General features: G+C 38.5%; 1 protein-coding gene across 1 annotated transcript in view; it reads left to right on the top strand.

The window, feature by feature from the left end:
* The window catches only part of ZYG11B (zyg-11 family member B, cell cycle regulator), an 87,980-nt gene that overhangs the window by 28,120 nt on the left and 48,221 nt on the right, over positions 1-11,639 (top strand). Inside the window, 2 exon segments of the mRNA XM_006149383.3 lie at positions 4,347-4,512; positions 11,390-11,639. The exon segment at positions 11,390-11,639 is cut by the window's right edge and continues 25 nt beyond it. Of these exon segments, the coding sequence (XP_006149445.1) occupies positions 4,347-4,512; positions 11,390-11,639 (416 nt within the window).

The raw sequence follows: 11,639 nt of genomic DNA, 5'->3' as shown, positions 1-11,639 counted from the left end.
GGGGGGCTTCAGTGCCTTAACTACCATGCCACTTGCTGGCTCACTTAGGTTTAACTTTTTGAGAAATTCCCAAACTCTTTCCAAGGCAGCTGCAACATTTTACTTTTCTACTAGTAATGTACATGATTTCCAGTTTCTCTACATCTTTGTCAAGTCTTGGTATATTGTCCATCTTTTTTATTTTAGTCATCCTAGTGGCTGCTAAGGGATATTCCATTGTGGTTGTGATTTGCATTTCCTTGATGATTAATGACATTGAGCATCTTTCATGTGGTTATTGTTCATTTGCATTTCTTTGGAGAAGTCTCTATTGAGACCTTCCCCTATTTTAAATTAGGTTACCTTTTTCTTTCTTTCTTTCTTTTTTTTTTTTTAGTTTTTACTTTAGGGCTGGTTCTAGAGAGACAGCGAGAGAGAGTGAGAGCGAGATACCATTCCTCTGGATTTGGGTCATGTACACACGCCCCCAGTGTGATTTTCATGTGGTTGTTCAGCTATCCCAGCACCATTGTTGAAAAGCCTATTCTTTAGCTCATTAAATTGTCCTGGCACCCTTGCTGAAATCAACTGAGAGTAAACGTTAAGAGTTTGGACACTAAATTCTGTTCCACAGATTTGTGTATTTGTCTTTATGCTAGTATCTCACTGTTTTGATTACTGTTGCTTTATAGTAAGTATTGAGATTGGTGACCATAAGTCCTCCACCTTCTTTTTTTCTAAGATCATTTTGGCTATTCTCTTACCTTTCCACATGCATTTTAGGATCAACTTGTCAATTTCTGCTAAAAAAGGAAGCTAAGATTTTGGTAAGGATTGTATTAAGTCAGTAAATCAATCTAATAATATTAAGTCTTCTGATCGTGAATATGGGATGATTTTTTCATTTATTTAGGTCTTTTTTCATAATTTTACACTAACTTCTCAAATTTATTCCTAAACTTTTTCTGTTTAATGCTATCGTGAATGGAATTGTTTCCTTATTTTCATTGTCAGATTACTTATTGTAAGTGTATAGAAACACAGTAGATTATTTTGTATTAGTTTTATATCCTATAACTTGCTGATTTTTAAATTTAATTTAATTATTATTATTTTTTAATTTGCTATGGGGCACATGTGCTGACCAGAGAGAGAGAAAGCGAGAAAGTAAACCACCTGGTCTGAGACTTGAACCATAGTTGGCCATGTGGGAGTCTAGCACCTTAACCACCATGCTACCTGCCAGCCTCTCATTTTGTTTTGTTTGTTTATTTATTTATTTTATTTAGTTTCAAGTTCTTTTATACATTCAATCACATTATTTAGCTTGTAAAGTGAATATTCCAACATGTGTACATTTCTCCCCAGGTTCAGTTGATAATACTATAAAGTTATCTTCAACAGATAATATTCCATTTCTTTGTCCCATTAATGCTATGGCTCTTTATTTTTCTCCTTAATGTCCTTCCTCAGATTCTATTCTGTTTTATTTTGTTTTTAATTTTGATAGTTTCTTATAAATTCCTTAAGATTTTCTTCATATAAGATCATACCTGCCAAACAGAGATAGCTTTACTGCTTCCTTTCCATTCAGACTCTCATCATTATGTATGATGTTAAGTAGATTTTTAGTAGATCATCTTTATCAAGTTAAGGAAGTTCTGTAATGAATAATGATTTTTTTTCATTACTTTTTTTTAGGTTTCTGCCATACGTTGCTTGCCTAACAGAGACAGAGACAGTGAGAGGTTAAGTGAGAAATCACCCTCCAGGAGGGATGGCCATGCTGCAATCTTCTCCTCCACTTTCCTCTTGGGATTTTGGGTACACATGCACACGCACCCAGAGTGAATTTCATGCCACTATATCCAGGAATTGAACTGTGGTCCACCATGTGGGAATCCAGCTCTTTAACCATCTTGCCATTGGTCCTCTATAAATTATTTTTTCATGTGCTCACCAGAGGAACAGAGAGACAGAAAGCAAGAGATCCCCCCCCAGGGGGATGGCCACTCTGCAATCCCTTCTTCACTCTCCTCTCAGGATCTTGGGCACACATGCACACATACCTGGCATGAGGTTTAAGCCACTGGGTCCAGGACTCAAACTGTGGTTGACTATATGGGAGTCCAGCAACGTAACAATTATGCCATCTGCTGGTCTCATGTTAAAAACATTTTTATGTGGCTTATAGCTTTGAAACATAATTTTCAATAGATGAGTATTATTGAGGTATTAAAATGTCATATGTGCAACATAATGTGGTTAAAAGTTGTACTCCCAAATCAGTTTCTCTTTTGAAGGCACTTTTTATCACCTAGTGTGAGTGGGATGCTGAGAAAGACGTTACTTTTCTAAGCCTCTTTTCAGTGATGCACAAATGAAGATTAGGCTTGATTGGGGGTTTGGAGTAAAATGAATTAATGGATAATGCCGGTAGAATACTTAGCACAGTCATATAGAGAGTACCTAATGAATGGTTAAGTATAATTACATTTCAATTATATTATTGTTGGGGACACTTAGAGTATTTATTTCTTTTTTAATTAATTATTTTCTATAAACATGACAGTTGTTACAGTATGATTTTTTAGTAAATACATACAAAGTGTAATAATTGAATCAGGGTAATTAGCTCATTTATCATAAGAGTGTTTATTATTTCTTTGTTTTGTTTTTTGAGAGATTTCTGCTATAAGGCATGTAAGCTTACCAGAGAGAGAGACAGATAGGCAGATAGGCAGAAAGTGAGAAATCACTCCCCAGGGAACTTGGCCACTCCTCATTTGCTTCTCTTCCATTTTTCCTCTTGGGATTTTGATAACGCCTGCATGCACACATGCTCAGCATGAGATTCAAGCTTCCACGTCTAGGACTCGAATAATGGTCGGCCTCATGCGAATCCAGCGCCTTAACCACTATACCACCTGCTGGTGTCAAGAGTGTTTATTTCTATAATTCAAGTCCTTATGCTTAAACCTCTGTGCTAAGTTGCTTAGTTCTTTATTTCCCAGACCAAATTAACTGGGTTAATTTTTTTCTTCTTAGAAGATGTTGGTACCTATGCCAAATTCTTCTCTTTTTTTTTTTTCCTTTGAGAGACTTTTGCTGCAGAGTACGTGTACTTGCCAGAGAGAGAGACAAAGAGACAGAAAATGAGAAGCCCCCTCCGGGGGGGAATAGCTATCTCTTCTTCTCCATCCTCCTTCATTCTCCTCTCAGGATCTTGGGCACACACACACACACAGAGCCTGGTATAAATTTCAGGCCTCCAGGTCCAGGATTATCACATTTGAGCCATAAGATTGTAATGAAAGTTTTGTGGGCAATTAAATTGAAAAGTAAATTGTAGCGGGAACCAGCAGTTAGCGTAATGGCTATGTCGCTGGACTCTCACGTAGTCGACCGCGGTTCGTGTCCCAGACCTGGTGGCTTAAAACTCACACTGGGCGCGTGTGCGTGCATGCCCAAGATCCCGAGAGGAGAATGGAGAAGGGATTGCAGCGTGACCATTCCCCGTTGGGGGGTGATTTCTTGCTTTCTGTCTCTATGTCTCTATGTCTCTATAGTGCACACGCCCTATAGCGAAAAACCTCTCCCCCCCCAAAAAAAAGTAAATTGTAGCTAGATTTTTAAAGAACTCAAATATCAATCTTTTGGATTTAGTCCCATAGGACTTCATAGAAGATTTGAGCACATAGGGTAGGGTCATCTGTAATATGTAGGAACTATGTCTATGAGGTTTTCCCCGACATCCTTGACTAGTTAGAAAACTTCTTGCTCTCTGGCTCCTTAGTATGTATTTACTAGTACCTAATACGTCTTCTCATTTTAGTACTTAAGAGGTTATATATAAATGTATTTTTCTCTGCTCTTATCCTTTAAAAATAAATGAATAAATAAATAAAAATGCTGGGTCTAGCTGTCTTGATCTCCTGCCTAGACCTCCCAGCTGGAATACAGGTACTTACTACCAATCACATTCAACTCTTTCTTTTAGACAAGATCTTCCTTTGTTGACCAGGCCAGCCTGATCCTCTGTCTCAGCCTCTCAAGTTACTGAGATTGTAGGTATAGCTGCTGCGCCTAGCCTTTAGGTTGGGCCTGGAATTGAACCTGGGCTTCCCATGTCCTAAACAGCAGAAGACAGCCTTTTAGCAGCAGGTATCACCCTACCTGGGCCTTCTCTTGCTTCTTGAGAAACTACATCACATGTTATATTCCCACTGCCTAAAACAGTAGCTGGTATGTGATAGACAGAGAGTAACTGTTTGTTGAATGAGGAAATGAATGTTTTGTTGTCTGCTTTTTTGGAAACTAACTTGTTGGTTTTTGTGTTCCCTTTATGTTTCTTACTGGACTTCAAGGAGGAGGCATCTCCCTATTCCTTACTTGATATCTGCTTGAATTTCCTGACTACTCACCTTGAGAAGTTCTGTTCAGCAAGACAAGATGGAACATTGTGTCTGCAGGAACCTGGAGTATTCCCACAGGAGGTGGCTGATCGACTGCTTCAGACCATGGCTTTTCATGGTAAAAAAAAAAAAAAAAAAAAAATTAAATAGAGGAAACAAAAAGTATGTGCTATTAATTGGCATTGGATTTCGAAGTGCTGCTGAGACCATTTAATTATTTTTTTAGATATTAAAGGCTAAGTGGACCAGAAGAAAAGAATTTATTTATTTTTACCCAGTTTGTATGACTTAGAAAAAGCATTTTTCTTTTCTAATCTGGGCTGACCCTTCCTTTCTTTCTTTCTTTCGTTCCTTCCTTTTTTTTTTTTTTTTTGCCTTTTTTGGGGGAATCCACACCACTCCCTTGTCAAAAATAACTCCCCTCTCTTAGAAAATACTCATTTTAAAATCTGTCAGTATAAAACCTTACGTCTTCATTTGGCAGCAGGAGGATCAATACTATTATGGAAAAAACTAGTTTTGACTTTTGACCTTTGGAATGGGAAATCATAGCTAATTTAGTACTCCTGTTTTCAAAGACAAATTCTGAATATAGAGAAAGTCTCATCTGTGAAATTCTGGCTATATATAGTGAGTATTTTTGTTATTTCTATTTTAGTTTTAAGTTGGAAGAGATACACTTTAAATCTTAGGGATTATAAAATTCTTATAAGTAGAGAATATGATTTACCCATAGCTAAAAAATAAAGCATTGGTAATAATAATAGCTATTATATATTGATTGATATGTTACGCAGAATTTTTTAAAACTCTTTACAGTAGCTATTGTTACCCTCAATTACGTAAGATAAGGAAACTGAGGTTCAGAGAAGTAACTTGATAATATTCGCATTGCTAGTAAATGTTGTAATCCTGGGTCATGTACAAGTCTGATTCTAAACATTTACTCCTCCAATTGTGTACAGCTTTCCTACATGTACATTAGAAATATCCCTGGTCAGGCTCAGCAGATGGCATTGTGGTTAAGGCACTGGACTCCCACATGTCCTACCATGTCCTGTCCCTGTTGGGAGTCCCAGACCTGGTGGCTTCCTTTCTCACTTTCTCTCTGTCTCTCTGTTCAAATTAAAAATAATAATAATAAGGGCCCAGTAGGTGGTGTGGTGGTTAAAGGTGCTGGACTCCTACATGGCTGACCATGGTTCAAGTCCTGGACCTGGTGAATTGCTTTCTCACTTTCTCTCTCACTCGCTGCCTGATCAAACTGGAAAATAATAATAGAAATAATAAAGTTAAATAAAATATATATTTTAAAGTAATAATAAATAAAATAATTCTTTAAAAAAAAAAAGAAAAAGAAATATCCCTGGTCCTAGATGCAAGAAGATAGGAGGCATAAATATATAAATGAGGCAATACTTGATATTTTTTGGAATAATTTAGGAAAGAAAATGACTTCCACATATCTTGGTTTTCAGTAGGTTGCTCAAGTCTGCAGTCTCTGAAATTTTCCAGCCTGCCACAGGAACTAGGGTACATTTCAATAAGTACTATATATGTTAAAGTTAAAGGTCCCTTATATAGCTGTACAACAATTTAAGAGATTATGCCACATTAAAAAATAAAAATAAGCCTAGTCATTGTGACGTGTCCTTCTGAGATGCTGTGCTTCTAATAGTGGGATCACATGGGATGCCCAAGTTTATTCCAGATATTATCTAAAGGTCAGGTATAGTGGCATGTACCTGTAGTGCCAATGACTTGGGGATACTGAGGCAGGAGGATTATGAGTTAGAAGCTGACCTGGCTAACATAGTGAGACTGTCTAAAAAAGAGCCAAGGGCTGAACCTGTAGCATAGCCATTAAACACTACACAGGGGGCAACTGGATACCACATAGCCAGCCAGGGTTCAAGTTCATGTCCTGGCAGCTTGAAGAACATTCTCTACGCAGGTGTACCTGCCCAGGATTTTGCTGGGATGGAGAATTGCAGACTGACCAGGCCCCTTTGAGTGCTTTCTCTTTTTCTTCCCCCTCCTCATGAGCATGCATACATCCTATAGCATAAAAAGTTAAAAAAAAAAAAAAAAAGAAAGAAACCCAAGTAACTTAATTTTAATAACTTTTACTTAAATCAATATATCTAAAATATTATCATTTCAACATGTAGGCAGTATAAAAAACATAGAAATATTTTATGTTCTTTTTATTTTTTTGAACTAACTCTTTAAAATTTAGTGTGGGGGCCAGCAGGTGTCAGGAGGCTAAGGTACTGGACTTCCACAAGGCCAAGTATTGTTCAAGTCCTGGACCTGGTGGCTTTCTTTCTCATTCCCCCCCCCCCCAGTAAAATATAATAATAATAATAAATAAAAGTAAATAAATATTTTAATAATTATAATCAGTAAAATAGTATAATTCTTTAAAAATATAGTGTTTAACTTGGACTGATAGCATTAATTTATACTAGCTGTTTTTCAAATACTCAGTAGCTATATGTAGCTAGTGGCTATTGTGCTGGGATGGTAAACTCTAGGATAATGGGGTTCTTAATACATTATTAGCTATTTTGGTCTATCTTTACAGGTTTTATAAATGTTTTTCTTTATTTTTAACTGCTTAATAGTAATTAAGTCTGCAAAAGTCTTTAAAAAGCAGTGGTGCCAGAGCCGGCAGATGGCATGATGAAGGGGGCTGGACTCCCACATGGCCAACTGTGATTTGAGTCCCAGACCTGGAGGCTTGATTTCTTAACTTTCTCTCTCTCTCTCTTTCTGGCTCTCTCTGGAAATATTAAAATAATAATAATAAATTTAAAATGAAAAAAAAAAGAACAAAATTCACAAATGTTTGGGGACGGCAAATGGTGTGATGGTTAAGGCGGCTGGACTCCCACATGACTGGCTGCAGTTCAAGTCCTGGACCTAGCAGCTTGCTTTCTCACTTTCCTTCTCTCTCTCTCTCTCTGGTCAACTTCAAAACTATTTAAAAAAAATAAAAAATAATGACAATGAATAAAATTAAATAAAAAATAATCCTTAAAAAAACAAAAAGCATTGGTGCCTTTAAAAAAATACCTTAGTTCTAATTAGGTGAGTAACAGCCTATAGTACATTCTAAGTAGGGGCCAGCCGAGATGCCCCTTAGAGGTCAAACCTTAATTTCAGACTGTTTAATTACCAGGCCCGACTGCTCATTCACCCATACTGTTCTTAAAATACCTTTCATGGGAACCAGCAGTTAGCATAATGGCTATGTCACTGGACTCCCACGTAGTCGACCGCAGTTCGTGTCCTGGACCCGGTGGCTTAAAACTCACGCCAGACATGTGTGCGTGCGTGCCCAAGATCCCGAGAGGAGAATGGAGGAGAAGTGATTGTGGCGTGACCATCCCCTCTGGGGGATGATTTCTCACTTTCTGTCTCTCTGTCTCTCTCTGTCTGTCTGGCAAGCATACGCGCCCTATAGCAAAAGATATATATATATATATATATATACATATTTACCTTTCATTAGTATGATTCTTAACCTTTTCACAGTAAATGTTGTTTAGTTTAAAAATTATTATTATTATTATTTTTGAGAGAGAGATTTTTGCTATAGGGTGTGTGTACTTCCAGAGAGACAGAAAGTGAGAAGTCATCCCCCAGGGGAGATGGTCATGCCACAATCCCTCTTCCTCCATTTTCCTCTCGGGATTTTGGGCACACATGCACACACACTCGCATGAGTTTTAAGCTTCAGGGTCTGAGATTCCAACCACTGTCGATAAACTATGTGAGAGTCCAGCGACATAACTATTATGCCATCCGCTGGTCCCTATAAGTGATATTTTTAAGATGTAACTCTGAAGAAGTAGGTTGTCAGAAAAGTCATGATGCAATTTTGCATAGAAAAACAGAAAAATACATCATGACTTTCCCGACAACCTAATATCATCATAGACTTGTGGCACTACTGATTGGTAGACAGGAAGGTTTCTAAGGGATTTTAAGAACTTGCTGTATCTACTGTATTTATATTCATCTAACAGGGAGAGGCTGTAACTTCTAGATTTTTTTTTTCAGGTCTAGTTAGTGGTTTAATAATGAATTAAATGGGGCCAGTTTGTGGCTTGATAGTTAGGGTGGCTGGATCCCACATGGCCAACCTCATAGCTCAAGTCCTGGACCCAGTGGCTTGTAAACCATGCTGGCTGCATGCCCAGAATCCCAAGAGGAGAATGGAGGAGAAGTGATTGTGTTATAGACATGCCTTCCTAGGGGGGTGATTTCTCACTTTTCCTGTCTGTCTGGTTATATATATATATATATCTGATGAGTACATGTGTTTATAGTGAAACTGAGAGAAAAAAAAAAAAAAGAAAAAGAACTGCAACTGATGCTGCAAATGTGCACCGTAATCCCAGCTACTTGGAAGACCAAGACAAGAGGATCATGAATTTGTGGTCAGCCTGGGCAACATAACAAGATCCTAACTTTTCTTTTTTATAAGGTTTTTGTGATAGGGCACATGTGCTTGACAGAGAGAGATAGCTACACCACAATCCCTTTTCCATTCTCCTGGAATTTGGGGCATGTATGCATGTGTGCCTGGTGTGAATTTCAAGCCACCAGGTCCAGGACTCGAACCACAATTGACCATGTGTGAGTCCAGCACCATGTCACCTACTAGCCTCTCAAGATCCTGACTCTAAAAGAAAAAATCAAACAAAAAATAATTATAGACATGAATGTGCTAAATATATTGTGTGTATAAATATTTATGCATCTTGGGGTGGCCAGTGGTGTGGTGGTTAAAGGCATTGGATTCCCACATGACCAACCACTGTTTGAGTCCTGGACCTGGCGGCTTGCTTTCCCTTTCTCTCTTTCTTTGAATCTGTCTGGTCAAATTAAATAGTAATAATAATAATAATATCAACAATAGAACTAAATACGTAATTCTTTAAAAATTTATGTGCATAATAATATGTTGGTTTAGTTCATTTTTCTGTGACTAACAACTAAATACTACACTAGGTAATTTATAAAGAACAGAAGATTATTGGGACCAGCAGTTGGTGTATTGGCTATATCGCTGGACTCCCATGTGGTCGACCGTGGTTCGAGTTCTGGACCCGGCGGCTTAAACTCATGCTGGGCACATGTGCAAACGTGCCCAAGATCCTGAGAGGGGAATGGAGGAGAAGGAATTGCGGCGTGGCCATCCCCCCCGGGGGGTGATTTCTCGCTTTCTGTCTCTCTGTCTTTCTGGTGAGTGCACATGCCCTATAGCAAAAACCTCTGAAAAAAAAAAAAAAAGAACAGAAGATTATTTAGTTCATGGTTTTGAAGGTTCAAGGTCAAGGGGCTGTAACAAGTGAGGGTCTTCTTGTTGGTGGGACTCTCTGTTGAGGGAGCACAGGGCATCACATGGCAAGAGCTTGGACATCTTTCTATGTCTTTCTGCTCTTCTTAGAATGCTACCATGAGTCAATCATGGGAACCCCACCCTGATAACCTTAGCTAATCCTAATCTTTCCCCAAAGACCACACCTTTTGTTTTCAGAGAGAGATTTTTGCTATAGGGCATGTGCGGTTGCTGGAGAGACAGAGAGACAGAAAGCAAGAAATCACCCCCCAGGGTGTATGGCCATGCCGCAATTCCTTCTCCTCCGTTCTCCTCTCAGAATTTTGGGCATGAATGTACATGCACCCAGCATGAGTTTTAAGCCACTGGATCTGGGACTTGACCCACAGTGGGCTTTGTGGGAGTCCAGCAACGTAACCACTATACCTTCTGCTGGTTCCAAGACTGCACTTTTTCAGTATCACAAATGAACTAAGTTTTCATCCTTTAATCCTGGCACAATAGAAATCAAATCTCAACATGAGAATTTTGAGAATACTTTCAAACCATAGCATGTGTTACAGTAAATTTAAAGGAAATACTAGAAATGCATTGGTGGTGCCAGCAGGTGGCATGGTGGTTAAGGCACTGTTCTCCCACATGGCAACCATGGCTCAAGTCCCAGACCTCACAGCTTGTTTTCTCACTTTCCTTTTCTCTCTCTCTAGTGAGTACATGTGTCCTATAGCAAATTAAAAAAAAAAAATTTAATAGAGACCAGCAGATGGTATAATGATTATGTCTCAGGACCCTCATGTAGCTGACTGCAGTTTGAGTCCCAGATCCAGCAGCTTAAAACTCATGGTAGGCACATTTGTGTGTGTGCCCAGGATTCCACAGGGAGAATGGAGGAGAAGGGATTGCAGCATGGCCATCCCCCTTGAGGAGTGATTTCTCACTTTATGTCTCTTTCTCTGTTTCTCTGGTGAGCATATGTACCCTATAGCAAAAATCTCTTTCTAAAATAATAATAATGATTAATAAAATAAATAAAATAATTCTTTTTTTTAACAAATTAGACAGCATAACACAAAGTTAATATCTCATTCATGGTACAATAAACTCTGCCAAGTATTTGGAGGGTTCTGCTTCATTATAACCATAGGATCCTGACTGATGGAAGTTCCATGCTTACAAAGATATTTCCTTGAGAACTTCAAGGTTCCTTATTTGTCAGAGAGGAAAAGATAGCATGGAAAATCACATAAGGGCTCTCAGGTGTTTCAGTCAACAGCCCATTGGCCAGTACTAGGCATATGGCCCCTGTCTACCTCCAGGGAAGAGCTGAGAAATGTAGCTGTCTATGCATCTGGTAAGGTGAAGAGAAGCGGATGTTAGTGGGTACTAATAATGTCTTCCGTAGTCCCGATTCTGCCACTTTGTAGCTCTTTGATTTTTAGAAAGCCACTTTTCGAACCCCAGTTTACTTATAGATTGTAGGTAATTATAACCTCAATTTGCCGAATTGTTTTGATTATCAAATGAAGTACTATTACATGGATACTATTACATGGGAATGCTTTGGAAATAAGGCAGTATAATGAAAATTTTACTATTCTTTCACTGTTTTTTTGAAGTTATATTTCTGCTTGTTTTTTCCTAGGTCTACTGAATGATGGAACTGTGGGTATTTTTCGGGGCAACCAGATGCGCTTAAAGAGAGCTTGCATTCGCAAAGCAAAGATCTCTGCTGTTGCTTTCCGGAAGGCCTTTTGCCATCACAAGTTAGTGGAACTTGATGCCACAGGTGTGAATGCTGACATCACGATTACAGACATTATCAGTGGGCTTGGCAGTAACAAATGGATCCAACAAAATCTCCAGTGCCTAGTGCTGAACTCATTAACTCTTTC

The sequence above is a fragment of the Tupaia chinensis genome, unplaced genomic scaffold (genome assembly GCF_000334495.1).
Source record: "Tupaia chinensis unplaced genomic scaffold, TupChi_1.0 Scaffold000259_1, whole genome shotgun sequence".
Lineage (NCBI taxonomy): Eukaryota > Metazoa > Chordata > Mammalia > Scandentia > Tupaiidae > Tupaia > Tupaia belangeri.
The sequence above is the reverse complement of the archived record's forward strand: the minus strand, read 5'-3'. Positions and strand labels throughout refer to the sequence as shown.